Consider the following 18339-nt stretch of genomic DNA (forward strand, 5'->3'; position numbering starts at 1 on the left):
TTTCTTATTATCTATTGTAATAATAATAATAATATGTAATAATATTATATAATAAAAACATAGCAATAAAATGACTTTTCACGGGTCACAAACAACAATATACGTCTCCAACCAAAGCACAGCTACGGAAGCACCACTTCCCCCAGATTTCTCCTTGAAATATATATTTGACATTTATTTTAATGATCAATTATAATATATTATATCAGAGATCGATATGGGGTAATTAGAGTCAGTCATTTCAGTTGTAAAAGGACATCAATGATTTAGTCCATTACACACAGGACCCTTTGGACGAGTAACGCCTTGTTGCTGGTGTCTCCTTAATGCGCTCAGAGAAAAAACAACTCATTGATTGATGATGATACATTTCTTTATTCATTCTTAAGCTTGATGCTTGTATAGTGCACCACGTTTCTAATAAACCCAAGAGGATATAATGGCAAAAACAACAGTTTTCTTTCCATGTTGATATCTCAAACATCGTAGCCTACTAAGGACCGAACACAACCTTTCTTTGTCAACAAGATCTACTCCGCTGATAAGACACTAAAGTAGAATGAAATAACATTACGATCAATTTGGGGTTACCACTTATATCAGCAATAATAATAATGTGTATAAATATATAGCTTATACTTTTTTTAAATATATATATTTTGTGGTGTTGGAGGAAACCGGAGCACTCGCAGGTGGGGCAGGTGGTGGTACTGGTACTACTACTAATAAAACAAATAATAGGCCAAACAAACTACTGCAAAATTCTAGTATGAGATTAATGAGAGTATTGTATTCTCTAAATGTTCTCAGCCTAGAGGTGGATCTCTTTGGAGCCCTGTTGCTGGATGACTAAAGGTATATTTCAATACACAAAGAGCAGAACACAGCGATGACCTCCTCTCATGTCTTGCTGGGCTGGTCCTTGTGAAACACCTGTCCGTCCTTGAGAACCCAACTGATATTTGTACCAGTCACACCCACCTCGGCCAGTTTCACATAGAGCTGAGGGACAGACACAAGGTGTTAGTAGTAGTCATGGTTACTTCTTATTCATTTACACGCTTTAGCACAAGTGTGTTTTATTGTTTTGATGTTACTGTCTTCATGTTTGATGTTAGTGTAAATGGGTAAGTTACCAAGAGTTAAATAAATATACTCTTACACACATACATACATACATAGCCTACCTGTTCCAAAATCTGGCGTTCCACCTCAGGATCCGTCATGTCGGCTTCAGAGCTGATCTTGATCTTGAAGGTTGTGCGCTTCGGTTTTCTCTGGCAGGCGAATTTATACAAAAGGCCACATTCCTCATCAAGGAAACTCCCTGAGGTGACAGACATTTTTGCACAACGTGGAGCAATGGGGCCTTTATCGCTGTTTGGTTCACCTGGTCCCCAATTCAAGAAAGTGGCTCTACTTCCGTCAGACCAGTGGGACCACGGATATCTGTGGAGACCAATCCATGCGTAATGTGGAAGAAGCTCCAATACTTTTCTGCCCTCTGCCGTGTTGTTCACAATGGCCAGGTCAGTGTGATTAGACCGGCAGTATTGCAACGCATCGTACCAAGTCATAGGGTTACGGACCAAGATGTAGTGGGGGTCTTCATCTACAACAGAATGAGGTGGAAAAAAGGAAAGGAATCAGATTAACACTATATCTCTGTCAATATTCTTCTCATCTATACCCTGATTAAACATGGCTAAGGTGACCAGAATGGCTTAGGTTGACGTTCAATAATTGTGTGCCTATAATCCTTTTTTACTAGTACTGCTTAAACATAATTCAAAACTAAAAGTAATAATGAAAAAATACACCTCACCATCAAAGCAAACTGCACTTTTTAGTAGGGAGCAGTTTATATCGTTCCAGCGATCACTAAACGCTATATGCGTACAGTTCTCTTTGCTGGCCTCGAAGTCTGGGTTTCCCTCTGTCCACGTTCCGAAGTTTTGGTCAATTTTGTAGTCCTGGTCTCCGAGGGACCACTTACAACGGGTGCGGTCATCATAAAGTCCGATCCACAGGAAGTCGTCGTCGACGTGATTAAGGCCCTTTATGGACTCTTGCAGGTGCTGGAGGTCCGCTACGTCGTCTACGGTGGCCAGGTCCCCATTCCGCTCCCTGCAGTGCTGCTGAGCATCGGTCCAGTTCAGCTTCTGGTCCACGTAGTAGTAGGATTTGATAGGAGGCAAGGCATGGTGGCCCAGGAAGAGCCCTGCAGGGGATTACAGACAGAGAGCACACACACATATATAGAGTTATTACAACTCAATATTAGCATGGGTTAGAGTCCCCCGGTGGCAATCAAAGAACTCAAAGAACTCTCAACATTATATGAAAGCTGTGACTTACCTCAGTCCAGTATCCTACTGCTGACAGCAAGTTGTTACGCACAGCTTTCAACTTGGTGTCAGCAGTAGGATTCTGGACTGATTTCTTGGTCTGTAAGTCACAACTTTCTCATTTGATTATAAGAATTAGTACTGACTTCTCTCTGTGCCCGTTTGAATTTTCTGAGTGAGACTAAACAGGCAGAGTGCGGCTAGGTAGTTAAGAAAGCTAGAAACAGCACATAACAGAAACAGACACTGACAAACACACACAAACAAGTCTGACCTGAAAGACTAAAGAGCAGTATGGCCTCCTGCATCCTGTAACAAAAAAACATCAGTTGAACATCAGTTGAAACCTTGAGCATTAAAAATTTACAGCAAAAACTGCAATACATACAGTATGACCATCACACACAGCTAGAAATAAATTGATCTACCTAGATCATATATGCACTCGCTCCTAAAAAAAAAGATAGATCTGACTGGAGGTCACCAAGTGTTTTGTCCTACCTGTGTTGCGTTGTATCAGCTTTGTTATTAAATGGTGCTGGATTATTGAAGAAGCTGACTGTAGTATGCAACATATGTCTAGGTTTTGATTATTATATTGAATGCTTATCCTAAGCCATCCAAATTATTTTGAGTGACAACTGAGATTTGCATGCATGTAAAACGCTAGCAGAAGGAAGAGCAGTAGGTGTTTTCCTGTGTCCTGTAACATAAACATTGTTCACTTCATACACACAGCCTTTCTGACTGGTGGACAGGATTACAGAGGATCTATATCGATCCATCGACCTATGCATTTACATCAATCCATCTATAAAGAACTGACCTATCCTTCCTTCTATCACCATTCCAGTCCACACAGCTGTTGAGCTGGATTCAGTTGTGTTTGCTCACCCAAACCTGTTGAGATCAGGATTAAAGAGAGGAGTGAAATTGTCACCATCATTAGCATAAGCAAAGAAATGGTTAGAAGTAAAACGGTTAGCATTGGCAATTAAATGGTTAGAATAAATAAGGTGAGCCAACAATGGTTGAAATAGTCTCACAAATCAGACTGCAGATTAATATCTTAAGTATTAAGCTCAATGATGGGTAAACGGGGTGGTTCACTTTCTTTCGCTTCATATTTCTTTACAGACGCACTTCTTTACAGACACTTCTCGGCCAGAAGTGTCTGTAAAGGTTTCAATCAACAACTTGTAGACTGGCGACTGTTGAATACACGTATTAACTCATTTAATTAAGTAAATTATCTTTTGATATAAACAATAGTGAAATTCGATTTTCTCAGTGTAGCCTATTTCTTATTATGTATTGTTTTAATAATAATATGTAATATTATATAATAAAAACATAATAATAAAATGACTTTTCACGAGTCACAAACAACAATATACATCTCCAACCAAAGTAGAACTACAGAAGCACCACTTCCCCCAGGTTTCTCCTTGAAATATATATATTTACATTTATTTTAATTATCAGGCATGAATATATTATATCAGAGATCGATATGGGGTAATTAGAGTCAGTCATTTCAGATGTAAAAGCACATCAATGATTTAGTCCATTACACACAGGACCCTTTGGACGAGTAACGCCTTGTTGCTGGTGTCTCCTTATGCGCTCAGAGAAAAAACAACTCATTGATTGATGATGATACATTTCTTTGTTCATTCTGAAGATTGATGCTTGTATAGTGCACCACGTTTCTAATAAACCCAAGAGGATATAATGGCAAAAACAACAGTTTTCTTTCCATGTTGATATCTCAAACATCGTAGCCTACTAAGGACCGGCCACAACCTTTCTTTGTCAACAAGATCTACTCCGCTGATAAGACACTAAAGTAGAATGAAATAACATTACAATCAATTTGGGGTTACCACTTATATCAGCAATAATAATAATGTGTATAAATATATAGTCTATACTTTTTTTTTTTTAACATTTTGTGGTGTTGTGGTGTTGTGACAACTGAGATTTGCATGCATGTAAAACGCTAGCAGAAGGAAGAGCAGTAGGTGTTTTCCTGTGTCCTGTAACATAAACATTGTTCACTTCATACACACAGCCTTTCTGACTGGTGGACAGGATTACAGAGGATCTATATCGATCCATCGACCTATGCATTTACATCAATCCATCTATAAAGAACTGACCTATCCTTTCTTCTATCACCATTCCAGTCCACACAGCTGTTGAGCTGGATTCAATTTTGTTTGCTCACCCAAACCTGTTGCGATCAGGATTAAAGAGAGGAGTGAAATTGTCACCATCATTAGCATAAGCAAAGAAATGGTTAGAAGTAAAATGGTTAGCATTGGCAATTAAATGGTTAGAATAAATAAGGTGAGCCAACAATGGTTGGCAATGAAATTGTCTCACGAATCAGACTGCAGATTAATATCTTAAGTATTACGCTCAATGATGGGTAAACGGGGTGTTTCACTTTCTTTCGCTTCATATTTCTTTACAGACGCACTTCTTTACAGACACTTCTCGGCCAGCAGTGTCTGTAAAGGTTTCAATCAACAACTTGTAGACTGGCGACTGTTGAATACACGTATTAACTCATTTAATTAAGTAAATTATCTTTTGATATAAACAATAGTGAAATTCGATTTTCTCAGTGTAGCCTATTTCTTATTATGTATTGTTTTAATAATAATATGTAATATTATATAATAAAAACATAATAATAAAATGACTTTTCACGAGTCACAAACAACAATATACATCTCCAACCAAAGTAGAACTACAGAAGCACCACTTCCCCCAGGTTTCTCCTTGAAATATATATATTTACATTTATTTTAATTATCAGGCATGAATATATTATATCAGAGATCGATATGGGGTAATTAGAGTCAGTCATTTCAGATGTAAAAGCACATCAATGATTTAGTCCATTACACACAGGACCCTTTGGACGAGTAACGCCTTGTTGCTGGTGTCTCCTTATGCGCTCAGAGAAAAAACAACTCATTGATTGATGATGAAACATTTCTTTATTCATTCTGAAGATTGATGCTTGTATAGTGCACCACGTTTCTAATAAACCCAAGAGGATATAATGGCAAAAACAACCGTTTTCTTTCCATGTTGATATCTCAAACATCGTAGCCTACTAAGGACCGGCCACAACCTTTCTTTGTCAACAAGATCTACTCCGCTGATAAGACACTTAAGTAGAATGAAATAACATTACGATCAATTTGGGGTTACCACTTATATCAGCAATAATAATAATGTGTATAAATATATAGCTTATACTTTTTTTAAATATATATATTTTGTGGTGTTGGAGGAAACCGGAGCACTCGCAGGTGGGGCAGGTGGTGGTACTGGTAGGCTACTACTACTAATAAAACAAATAATAGGCCAAAATAACTGCTGCAATATTCTAGCATGTGATTAATGAGAGCATTGTATTCTCTAAATGTTCTCAGCCTAGAGGTGGATCTCTTTGGAGCCCTGTTGCTGGATGACTAAAGGTATATTTCAATACACAAAGAGCAGAACACAGCGATGACCTCCTCTCATGTCTTGCTGGGCTGGTCCTTGTGAAACACCTGTCCGTCCTTGAGAACCCAGCTGATATTTGTACCAGTCACACCCACCTCGGCCAGTTTCACATAGAGCTGAGGGACAGACACAAGGTGTTAGTAGTAGTCATGGTTACTTCTTATTCATTTACACGCTTTAGCACAAGTGTGTTTTATTGTTTTGATGTTACTGTCTTCATGTTTGATGTTAGTGTAAATGGGTAAGTTACCAAGAGTTAAATAAATATACTCTTACACACATACATACATACATAGCCTACCTGTTCCAAAATCTGGCGTTCCACCTCGGGATCCGTCATGTCGGCTTCAGAGCTGATCTTGATCTTGAAGGTTGTGCGCTTCGGTTTTCTCTGGCAGGCGAAGTTATACAAAAGGCCACATTCCTCATCAAGGAAACTCCCTGAGGTGACAGACATTTTTGCACAACGTGGAGCAATGGGGCCTTTATCGCTGTTTGGTTCACCTGGTCCCCAATTCAAGAAAGTGGCTCTACTTCCGTCAGACCAGTGGGACCACGGATATCTGTGGAGACCAATCCATGTGTCTTGTGGATGAGGCACTATACGCGATATATTTCCTTTCTCCGTCGCGTTGCGCACACTGGCCAGGTCAGTGTGATTAGACCGGCAGTATTGCAACGCATCGTACCAAGTCAGATTTTTTTTGACCAAGATGTAGTGGGGGTCTTCATCTACAACAGAATGAGGTGGAAAAAAGGAAAGGAATCAGATTAACACTATATCTCTGTCAATATTCTTCTCATCTATACCCTGATTAAACATGGCTAAGGTGACCAGAATGGCTTAGGTCGACGTTCAATAATTGTGTGCCTATAATCCTTTTTTACTAGTACTGCTTAAACATAATTCAAAACTAAAAGTAATAATGAAAAAATACACCTCACCATCAAAGCAAACTGCACTTTTTAGTAGGGAGCAGTTTATATCGTTCCAGTTATCATCACTAAACGCTATATGCGTACAGTTCTCTTTGCTGGCCTCGAAGTCTGGGTTTCCCTTTGTCCACGTTCCGAAGTTTTCGCCAATTTTGTAGTCCTGGTCTCCGAGGGACCACTTCCAACGGGTGCGGTCATCATAAAGTCCGATCCACAGGAAGTCGTCGTCGACGTGATTAAGGCCCTTTATGGACTCTCGCAGGTGCTGGAGGTCCGCTACGTCGTCTACGGTGGCCAGGTCCCCATTCCGCTCCCTGCAGTGCTGCTGAGCATCGGCCCAGTTCAGCTTCTGGTCCACGTAGTAGTAGGATTTGATAGGAGGACAGGCATGGTGGCCCAGGAAGAGCCCTGCAGGGGATTACAGACAGAGAGCACACACACATATATAGAGTTATTACAACTCAATATTAGCATGGGTTAGAGTCCCCCGGTGGCAATCAAAGAACTCAAAGAACTCTCAACATTATATGAAAACTGTGACTTACATCAGTCCAGTATCCTACTGCTGACAGCAAGTTGTTACGCACAGCTTTCAACTTGGTGTCAGCAGTAGGATTCTGGACTGATTTCTTGGACTGTAAGTCACAACTTTCTCATTTGATTATAAGAATTAGTACTGACTTCTCTCTGTGCCCGTTTGAATTTTCTGAGTGAGACTAAACAGGCAGAGTGCGGCTAGGTAGTTAAGAAAGCTAGAAACAGCACATAACAGAAACAGACACTGACAAACACACACAAACAAGTCTGACCTGAAAGACTAAAGAGCAGTATGGCCTCCTGCATCCTGTAACAAAAAAACATCAGTTGAACATCAGTTGAAACCTTGAGCATTAAAAATTTACAGCAAAAACTGCAATACATACAGTATAACCATCACACACAGCTAGAAATAAATTGATCTACCTAGATCATATATGCACTCGCTCCTAAAAAAAAAGATAGATCTGACTGGAGGTCACCAAGTGTTTTGTCCTACCTGTGTTGCGTTGTATCAGCTTTGTTATTAAATGGTGCTGGATTATTGAAGAAGCTGACTGTAGTATGCAACATAGTATGTCTAGGTTTTGATTATTATATTGAATGCTTATCCTAAGCCATCCAAATTATTTTGAGTGACAACTGAGATTTGCATGCATGTAAAACGCTAGCAGAAGGAAGAACAGTAGGTGTTTTTCTGCGTCCTGTAACATAAACATTGTTCACTTCATACACACAGCCTTTCTGACAGGTGGACAGGATTACACAGGATCTATATCGATCCATCGACCTATGCATTTACATCAATCCGTCTATAAAAAACTGACCTATCCTTCCTTCTATCACCATTCCAGTCCACACAGTTGTTGAGCTGGATTCAGTTGTGTTTGCTCACCCAAACCTGTTGAGATCAGGATTAAAGAGAGGAGTGAAATTGTCACCATCATTAGCATAAGCAAAGAAATGGTTAGAAGTAAAACGGTTAGCATTGGCAATTAAATGGTTAGAATAAATAAGGTGAGCCAACAATGGTTGAAATAGTCTCACAAATCAGACTGCAGATTAATATCTTAAGTATTAAGCTCAATGATGGGTAAACGGGGTGGTTCACTTTCTTTCGCTTCATATTTCTTTACAGACGCACTTCTTTACAGACACTTCTCGGCCAGCAGTGTCTGTAAAGGTTTCAATCAACAACTTGTAGACTGGCGACTGTTGAATACACGTATTAACTCATTTAATTAAGTAAATTATCTTTTGATATAAACAATAGTGAAATTCGATTTTCTCAGTGTAGCCTATTTCTTATTATGTATTGTTTTAATAATAATATGTAATATTATATAATAAAAACATAATAATAAAATGACTTTTCACGAGTCACAAACAACAATATACATCTCCAACCAAAGTAGAACTACAGAAGCACCACTTCCCCCAGGTTTCTCCTTGAAATATATATATTTACATTTATTTTAATTATCAGGCATGAATATATTATATCAGAGATCGATATGGGGTAATTAGAGTCAGTCATTTCAGATGTAAAAGCACATCAATGATTTAGTCCATTACACACAGGACCCTTTGGACGAGTAACGCCTTGTTGCTGGTGTCTCCTTATGCGCTCAGAGAAAAAACAACTCATTGATTGATGATGATACATTTCTTTGTTCATTCTGAAGATTGATGCTTGTATAGTGCACCACGTTTCTAATAAACCCAAGAGGATATAATGGCAAAAACAACAGTTTTCTTTCCATGTTGATATCTCAAACATCGTAGCCTACTAAGGACCGGCCACAACCTTTCTTTGTCAACAAGATCTACTCCGCTGATAAGACACTAAAGTAGAATGAAATAACATTACAATCAATTTGGGGTTACCACTTATATCAGCAATAATACTAATGTGTATAAATATATAGCCTATACTTTTTTTTTTTAACATTTTGTGGTGTTGTGGTGTTGTGACAACTGAGATTTGCATGCATGTAAAACGCTAGCAGAAGGAAGAGCAGTAGGTGTTTTCCTGTGTCCTGTAACATAAACATTGTTCACTTCATACACACAGCCTTTCTGACTGGTGGACAGGATTACAGAGGATCTATATCGATCCATCGACCTATGCATTTACATCAATCCATCTATAAAGAACTGACCTATCCTTTCTTCTATCACCATTCCAGTCCACACAGCTGTTGAGCTGGATTCAATTTTGTTTGCTCACCCAAACCTGTTGCGCTCAGGATTAAAGAGAGGAGTGAAATTGTCACCATCATTAGCATAAGCAAAGAAATGGTTAGAAGTAAAATGGTTAGCATTGGCAATTAAATGGTTAGAATAAATAAGGTGAGCCAACAATGGTTGGCAATGAAATAGTCTCACAAATCAGACTGCAGATTAATATCTTAAGTATTAAGCTCAATGATGGGTAAACGGGGTGTTTCACTTTCTTTCGCTTCATATTTCTTTACAGACGCACTTCTTTACAGACACTTCTCGGCCAGCAGTGTCTGTAAAGGTTTCAATCAACAACTTGTAGACTGGCGACTGTTGAATACACGTATTAACTCATTTAATTAAGTAAATTATCTTTTGATATAAACAATAGTGAAAGTCGATTTTCTCAGTGTAGCCTTTTTCTTATTATGTATTGTTTTAATAATAATATGTAATATTATATAATAAAAACATAATAATAAAATGACTTTTCACGAGTCACAAACAACAATATACATCTCCAACCAAAGTAGAACTACAGAAGCACCACTTCCCCCAGGTTTCTCCTTGAAATATATATATTTACATTTATTTTAATTATCAGGCATGAATATATTATATCAGAGATCGATATGGGGTAATTAGAGTCAGTCATTTCAGATGTAAAAGCACATCAATGATTTAGTCCATTACACACAGGACCCTTTGGACGAGTAACGCCTTGTTGCTGGTGTCTCCTTATGCGCTCAGAGAAAAAACAACTCATTGATTGATGATGATACATTTCTTTGTTCATTCTGAAGATTGATGCTTGTATAGTGCACCACGTTTCTAATAAACCCAAGAGGATATAATGGCAAAAACAACAGTTTTCTTTCCATGTTGATATCTCAAACATCGTAGCCTACTAAGGACCGGCCACAACCTTTCTTTGTCAACAAGATCTACTCCGCTGATAAGACACTAAAGTAGAATGAAATAACATTACAATCAATTTGGGGTTACCACTTATATCAGCAATAATACTAATGTGTATAAATATATAGCCTATACTTTTTTTTTTTAACATTTTGTGGTGTTGTGGTGTTGTGACAACTGAGATTTGCATGCATGTAAAACGCTAGCAGAAGGAAGAGCAGTAGGTGTTTTCCTGTGTCCTGTAACATAAACATTGTTCACTTCATACACACAGCCTTTCTGACTGGTGGACAGGATTACAGAGGATCTATATCGATCCATCGACCTATGCATTTACATCAATCCATCTATAAAGAACTGACCTATCCTTTCTTCTATCACCATTCCAGTCCACACAGCTGTTGAGCTGGATTCAATTTTGTTTGCTCACCCAAACCTGTTGCGCTCAGGATTAAAGAGAGGAGTGAAATTGTCACCATCATTAGCATAAGCAAAGAAATGGTTAGAAGTAAAATGGTTAGCATTGGCAATTAAATGGTTAGAATAAATAAGGTGAGCCAACAATGGTTGGCAATGAAATAGTCTCACAAATCAGACTGCAGATTAATATCTTAAGTATTAAGCTCAATGATGGGTAAACGGGGTGTTTCACTTTCTTTCGCTTCATATTTCTTTACAGACGCACTTCTTTACAGACACTTCTCGGCCAGCAGTGTCTGTAAAGGTTTCAATCAACAACTTGTAGACTGGCGACTGTTGAATACACGTATTAACTCATTTAATTAAGTAAATTATCTTTTGATATAAACAATAGTGAAAGTCGATTTTCTCAGTGTAGCCTTTTTCTTATTATGTATTGTTTTAATAATAATATGTAATATTATATAATAAAAACATAATAATAAAATGACTTTTCACGAGTCACAAACAACAATATACATCTCCAACCAAAGTAGAACTACAGAAGCACCACTTCCCCCAGGTTTCTCCTTGAAATATATATATTTACATTTATTTTAATTATCAGGCATGAATATATTATATCAGAGATCGATATGGGGTAATTAGAGTCAGTCATTTCAGATGTAAAAGCACATCAATGATTTAGTCCATTACACACAGGACCCTTTGGACGAGTAACGCCTTGTTGCTGGTGTCTCCTTATGCGCTCAGAGAAAAAACAACTCATTGATTGATGATGATACATTTCTTTATTCATTCTGAAGATTGATGCTTGTATAGTGCACCACGTTTCTAATAAACCCAAGAGGATATAATGGCAAAAACAACAGTTTTCTTTCCATGTTGATATCTCAAACATCGTAGCCTACTAAGGACCGGCCACAACCTTTCTTTGTCAACAAGATCTACTCCGCTGATAAGACACTAAAGTAGAATGAAATAACATTACAATCAATTTGGGGTTACCACTTATATCAGCAATAATAATAATGTGTATAAATATATATGTACTATGCATACTTTCTTTTTGGGGGGGGGGGGGGGGGGGGCAGGGCGGGCTGTCTGCCTCACAGGGCGGGGCCTGGGAACTACCTCCAGGTAGACGCCCGTGCCTGAGTCATGGACAGGACAGGAGTGTTAACACAAATATTTTGGGGTGTTGGAGGAAACCGGAGCACTCGCAGGTGGGGCTGTTGGTGGTAGTGGTACTACTACAAATAAAACAAGTAATAGGTCAAAAAAACTGCTGCAAAATTCTAGCATGTGATTAATGAGAGCATTGTATTCTCTAAATGTTCTCAGCCTAGAGGTGGATCTCTTTGGAGCCCTGTTACTGGATGACTAAAGGTATATTTCAATACACAAAGAGCAGAACACAGCGATGACCTCCTCTCATGTCTTGCTGGGCTGGTCCTTGTGAAACACCTGTCCGTCCTTGAGAACCCAGCTGATATTTGTACCAGTCACACCCACCTCGGCCAGTTTCACATAGAGCTGAGGGACAGACACAAGGTGGTAGTAGTAGTCATGGTTACTTCTTCTTTATTTATACCTTTTAGCCCAACTGTGTTTTATTGTTTTGATGTTACTGTCTTCATGTTTGATGTTAGTGTAAATGGGTAAGTTACCAAGAGTTAAATAAACATACTCTTACACATATACATACATAGATAGCCTACCTGTTCCAAAATCTGGCGTTCCACCTCAGGATCCATCATGTCGGCTTCAGAGCTGATCTTGATCTTGAAGGTTGAGCGCGTCGGTTTTCTCTGGCAGGCGAAGTTATACAAAAGGCCACATTCCTCATCAAGGAAACTCCCTGAGGTGACAGACATTTTTGCACAACGTGGAGCAATGGGGCCTTTATGGCTGTTTGGTTCACCTCGTCCCCAATTCAAGAAAGTGGCTCTACTTCCGTCAGACCAGTGGGACCACGGATATCTGTGGAGACCAATCCATGCGTAATGTGGAAGAAGCTCCAATACTTTTCTGCCCTCAGCCGCGTTGTGCACAATGGCCAGGTCAGTGTAATGAGACCGGCAGTATTGCAACGCATCGTACCAAGTCAGTTCTTTTTCGACCAAGATGTAGTGGGGGTCTTCATCTACAACAGAATGAGGTGGACAAAAGGAAAGGAATCAGATTAACACTATATCTCTGTCAATATTCTTCTCACCTATACCCTGATTAAACATGGCTAAGGTGACCGGAATGCCTTAAGTAGATATTATCAACAGGGTGAGATTTGTCATAAAACTAGTGGGGGATGTTGCTTTTTTTTTTTTGTTTATCATGGAAAAATAGGCAATCAACAGGCCCCCCCCCCAACAAATCGCACCCTGCTTATCAATGTGTGCCAATAATCCTCTTTTACTAGTACTGCTAAAAAATATTTTAAAACTAAAACATAATAATATAATTGTACCTCACCATCAAAGCAAACTGCACTTTTTAGTAGGTGGCACTGTACATCGTTCCAGTGACCCGTAAACATAATTTGTGTACAGTTCTCTTTGTTGGACCAGAAGTCTGGTTCCTGACTGTTCCACATTCCATAGTCTTGGCCAATTTTGTAGTCCTGGTCTCCGAGGGACCACTTCCAACGGGTGCGGTCATCATAAAGTCCGATCCACAGGAAGTCGTTGTCGTAATTAAAGCCCGTTCTGGACTCTTGCAGGTGCTGGAGGTCCGTTACGTTGTCTACGGTGGCCAGGTCGGCATTCCGCTCCCTGCAGTGCTGCTGAGCATCGGTCCAGTTCAGCTTCTGGTCCACGTAGTAGTAGGATTTGATAGGAGGCCAGGCATGGTGGCCCAGGAAGAGCCCTGCAGGGGATTACAGACAGAGAGCACACACACATATATAGAGTTATTACAACTCAATATTAGCATGGGTTAGAGTCCCCCGGTGGCAATCAAAGAACTCAAAGAACTCTCAACATTATATGAAAGCTGTGACTTACATCAGTCCAGTATCCTACTGCTGACACCAAGTTGTTACGCACAGCTTTCAACTTGGTGTCAGCAGTAGGATTCTGGACTGAGGTAAGTCACAACTTTCTCATTCAACTATAAGAATTAGTACTGACTTCTCTCTGTGCCCGTTTGAATTTTCTGAGTAAGACTAAACAGGCATAGTGTGGCTAGGTAGTTAAGAAAGCTAGAAACACATAACAGAAATAGACACTGACAAACACACACAAACAAGTCTGACCTGAAAGACTAAAGAGCAGCATGGCCTCCTGCATCCTGTAACAAAAAAACATCAGTTGAACATCAGTTGAAACCTTGAGCATTAAAAATTGACGGCAAAAACTACAATTACATACAGTATGACCATCACACTCAGCTAGAAATAAATGTATTGATCTACCTAGATCATATATAGTGTTTTTTTGTCCTACCTGTGTTTTGATTATCAAATTGATCGCTTATGCCAAGCCATCCAAATTATTTTGGGTGACAATAGAGATTTGCATGCATGTAAGGAACATTCACAGAAGGAAGAGCAGTAGGTGTTTTCCTGTGTCCTGTAACACAAACATTGTTCACTTCATACACACAGCCTTTCTGACTGGTGGACAGGATTACAGAGGATCTATATCGATCCATCGACCTACGCATTTACATCAATCATCTATAAACTAAACTATCCTTCCTTCTATCACCTATCCAGTCCACACAGCTAGGTAGACGATGCAAAGAAAAGTCAGCGTGTGAGCGTTGCATGCAGTGACAAAATCCCTTCATTTCGATTTTTTTTATAGCTTCAATAAAAGGTTGGCCGTCGGTGAAGATGCATTAACGACCCAATAAAATGGTTTCCATTGTAAATCTATCATAGAACGTTTGGATTAAAGGATTTAAATTGCTTAGGATATTTTTTACTTGTTGTTTATTGGGTCACACACAGTTGTGCCAAGAAATATATGTAGGCTATATATTATATACATATTGTATAGCGAACAAAGGGATTAGATGCAGAATGACTCACGAGAGTGGATGGAATCAAAAGGAGTGGTTTTATTTATTATTTATTATTATTTCACCTTCTTAATACAGATTACCACAACCTACTTCTTTACAAACTTTACCTGAACCAAATCCCGCCCATGGGAAAAACCAGAACCTGGTTTATGTTCACCAATACCAAACCCATCGCCTTCCCCCACTACCCCTCGGCAGTGGGGTTGTAAATGTTTGTTTTTTATTCAAATTACAGCTTATACAATTGTGTGAATAATACATCTACTGTAACTGTAATTAATACACATACAAATGTTTGTTCCATGTAGTTATTCAACTTTTAAACCACCTTGCTTAACGCAGTTAATTCCTTTAGTTTGAGTGTCTTAAACTCCCTTGTAATTAGGTGCCAAGCACAAAGTGTGCGAAGGCAACTTATTGTGATTCTAGTTGTTATTATTTTTATTCCGACACGTTTGACTTACACAGCCTACACCGATCGCACGCTTTTTACGAAACTCACTAGACGCGTAGAGGTTGACCCAAAACTAGCAGACAGCCAATATTACACTGATTGGCCCAAAGGTGGCGCTATACCAACTGTACCACATACCACATATCTCGCAACCGGTTTGACCTACACTCATGAAACTTTGCACACACATGCATATCCACATGATGAACAAATATGCCTCAAGAAACTATGACTTCCGGTTCCCAGATTCTCCACCATTTTGAATTTAGTTAAAAACTGTAAATTGCCTAACGATCCCAGGTTTTTCAACTTTGACAAAAATCCTTTAGCCCATATCATCTCTGGCCCACCCATAAGCCATTGAGTTCTAAAACAAGCCTATAGCCTAGAGATAGGGGAGGGGGAGAGGTTAGGGTTGGGGTTGGGTTAGGGGAGGGGTTAGGGTTGGGGTTAGGGGAGGGGGAGAGGTTAGGGTTGGGGTTGGGGTTAGGGGAGGGGGAGAGATTAGGGTTGGGGTTGGGGGAGGGGGAGGGGTTAGGGTTGGGGTTGGGGTTAGGGGAGGGGTTGGGGGAGGGGTTAGGGTTGGGGTTGGGGTTAGGGGAGGGGGCGAGGTTAGGGTTGGGGTTGGGGTTAGGGGAGGGGGAGAGGTTAGGGTTGGGGGAGGGGGAGGGGTTAGGGTTGGGTTTAGGGGAGGGGTTAGGGTTGGGGTTAGGGGAGGGGGAGGGGTTAGGGTTGGGGTTGGGTTAGGGGAGGGGGAGGGGTTAGGGTTGGGGTTGGGTTAGGGGGAGGGGTTAGGGTTGGGGTTGGGGGAGGGGTTGGGGTTGGGGTTAGGGTTGGGGTTAGGGGAGGGGGAGAGGTTAGGGTTGGGGTTGGGGTTAGGGGAGGGGGAGAGGTTAGGGTTGGGTTTAGGGGAGGGGTTAGGGTTGGGGTTAGGGGAGGGGGAGGGGTTAGGGTTGGGGTTGGGTTAGGGGAGGGGGAGGGGTTAGGGTTGGGGTTGGGTTAGGGGGAGGGGTTAGGGTTGGGGTTGGGGGAGGGGTTGGGGTTGGGGTTAGGGTTGGGGTTAGGGGAGGGGGAGAGGTTAGGGTTGGGGTTGGGGTTAGGGGAGGGGGAGAGGTTAGGGTTGGGGTTAGGGGAGGGGTTAGGGTTGGGGTTGGGGGAGGGGGAGGGGTTAGGGTTGGGGTTGGGGTTAGGGGAGGGGGAGGGGTTAGGGTTAGGGGAGGGATTAGGGTTGGGCTTGGGGGAGGGGTTAGGGTTGGGGTTAGGGGAGGGGGAGAGGTTAGGGTTGGGGTTAGGGGAGGGGGAGAGGTTAGGGTTGGGGTTAGGGGAGGGGTTAGGGTTGGGGTTGGGGGAGGGGGAGGGGTTAGGGTTGGGGTTGGGGTTAGGGTTAGGGGAGGGGGAGGGGTTAGGGTTAGGGGAGGGATTAGGGTTGGGCTTGGGGGAGGGGTTAGGGTTGGGGTTAGGGGAGGGGGAGAGGTTAGGGTTGGGGTTAGGGGAAGGGGAGAGGTTAGGGTTGGGGTTAGGGGAGGGGGAGAGGTTAGGGTTGGGCTTGGGGGAGGGGTTAGGGTTGGGGTTAGGGGAGGGGGAGAGGTTAGGGTTGGGGTTAGGGGAAGGGGAGAGGTTAGGGTTGGGGTTAGGGTGGGGATTAGGGTTAGTGCAAGGGGAGGGGTTAGGGTGGGGGTTAGGGTGGGGATTAGGGTTAGTGCAAGGGGAGGGGTTAGGGTTAGGGGAAGGGGAGGGGTTAGGGTTAGGGGAAGGGGAGAGGTTAGGGTGGGGGAAGGGGGGAGGTTAGGTGTGGGCAAGGGGTAGAGGTTGGGGTTAGGGTTGGGGTTAGGGGAAGGGGAGGGGAGAGGTTAGGGTTGGGGTTAGGGGAAGGGGAGAGGTTAGGGTTTGGGTTGGGGTTGGGGTTGGGATTAGGGTTAAGGTTGGGGTTAGGGTGGGGATTAGGGTTAGGGTTAGGGGAAGGGGTGAGGTTAGGGTTGGGGCTGGGATTAGGGTTAGGGTTGGGGTTAGGGTGGGGGTTAGGGTTAGGGTGGGGGTTAGGGGAAGGGGAGAGGTTAGGGTTAGGGTTGGGATTAGGGTTAGGGTTGGGGTTGGGGTTAGGGGAAGGGTTAGGGTTAGGGTGGGGGTTAGGGTTGGGGTTAGGGGAAGGGGAGAGGTTAGGGTTGGGGTTGGGATTAGGGTTAGGGTTAGGGGAAGGGTTAGGGAGGGGGTTAGGGTTAGGGTTAGGAGAAGGGGAGAGGTTAGGGTTAGGGTTGGGATTAGGGTTAGGGTTGGGGTTAGTGGAAGGGGGGATAAGGGAGGGGCTTGGGGTTAGGATGGCAGCCAAGAGGTAGGTTGGTGGTGTGTGTGTGTTGTATGGTATGTAGGGTGGAGGATAGTGGTGAGGTAGCTGGTGTAGAGTCGGGGGTAGTGTTTGAAGTTGTGTGTGGGGAGGGTGGGGAGCGAGTAGGAGCGTGTTGTGCTAGTGTGTCTATTTTAATTGTCCTGAGAAACCTTTTGCTGTAACCATGTGCCCTGAGTGCTGTGAAGAGTGTGCTGATGGCGTGGTGGAGGTCCGTGTGGTGGGTGCAGATTCTGTGGTAACGGGTGATTTGTGATTTAATAATGCCTCTAAATGTATGTTTTGGGTGATAACTGTGTTTGTGAAGGAGTGAGTGTGTGTCCGTGAGTTTGAAGTAGACCCTGGTGGTGAGTGTTTTGTGTGTGAGGTCTGGGTGGGGTTCTAATGTGACTGTGGTGTCCAGAAAATGTACTTGTGTTGTGTCTATTGTGTATTTTACTTTAATTGTGTCGTGGTGGGTGTTGAGTGTGTGGATAAATTGTGGGAAGAGTGTGATGTCGTGTGCCCATGCCCCTATAATATAAATATAAGAAATCTAAAAAAAGAGTGGTTTGTATGGAATGGGCTTCCATAAATAACCACTCGTTTTCTGTTTTTTAATACCCGTT

At 41.7% G+C, this 18339-nt stretch overlaps 3 protein-coding genes across 3 annotated transcripts; all 3 read right to left on the bottom strand.

Moving 5' to 3' along the window:
- Positions 1-900: 900 nt before the first annotated feature.
- Positions 901-2674, bottom strand: LOC311368034 (macrophage mannose receptor 1-like; the record flags this gene model as incomplete). Its single annotated transcript, XM_084486914.1, has 4 exons — positions 901-1002; positions 1188-1612; positions 1826-2221; positions 2623-2674. 4 exons carry the CDS (start codon positions 2672-2674, stop codon positions 901-903), a joined length of 975 nt encoding a protein of 324 aa, XP_084343040.1.
- Positions 2675-5890: 3216 nt separating this feature from the next.
- LOC311367987 (C-type mannose receptor 2-like) lies at positions 5891-7673 on the bottom strand (the record flags this gene model as incomplete). Its single annotated transcript, XM_084486859.1, has 4 exons — positions 5891-5992; positions 6178-6608; positions 6822-7220; positions 7622-7673. 4 exons carry the CDS (start codon positions 7671-7673, stop codon positions 5891-5893), a joined length of 984 nt encoding a protein of 327 aa, XP_084342985.1.
- Positions 7674-12344: 4671 nt separating this feature from the next.
- On the bottom strand, positions 12345-14215 carry LOC311367393 (C-type mannose receptor 2-like; the record flags this gene model as incomplete). The annotated part of the gene is made up of 4 exons (XM_084486227.1): positions 12345-12446; positions 12632-13056; positions 13383-13775; positions 14164-14215. The coding sequence occupies 4 exons, from the start codon at positions 14213-14215 to the stop codon at positions 12345-12347; spliced, it is 972 nt and encodes a 323-aa protein (XP_084342353.1).
- Positions 14216-18339: the final 4124 nt, after the last annotated feature.

The sequence above is a fragment of the Micromesistius poutassou genome (assembly GCF_964030765.1).
Source record: "Micromesistius poutassou genome assembly, chromosome: 22".
In the NCBI taxonomy this organism is placed as follows: domain Eukaryota; kingdom Metazoa; phylum Chordata; class Actinopteri; order Gadiformes; family Gadidae; genus Micromesistius; species Micromesistius poutassou.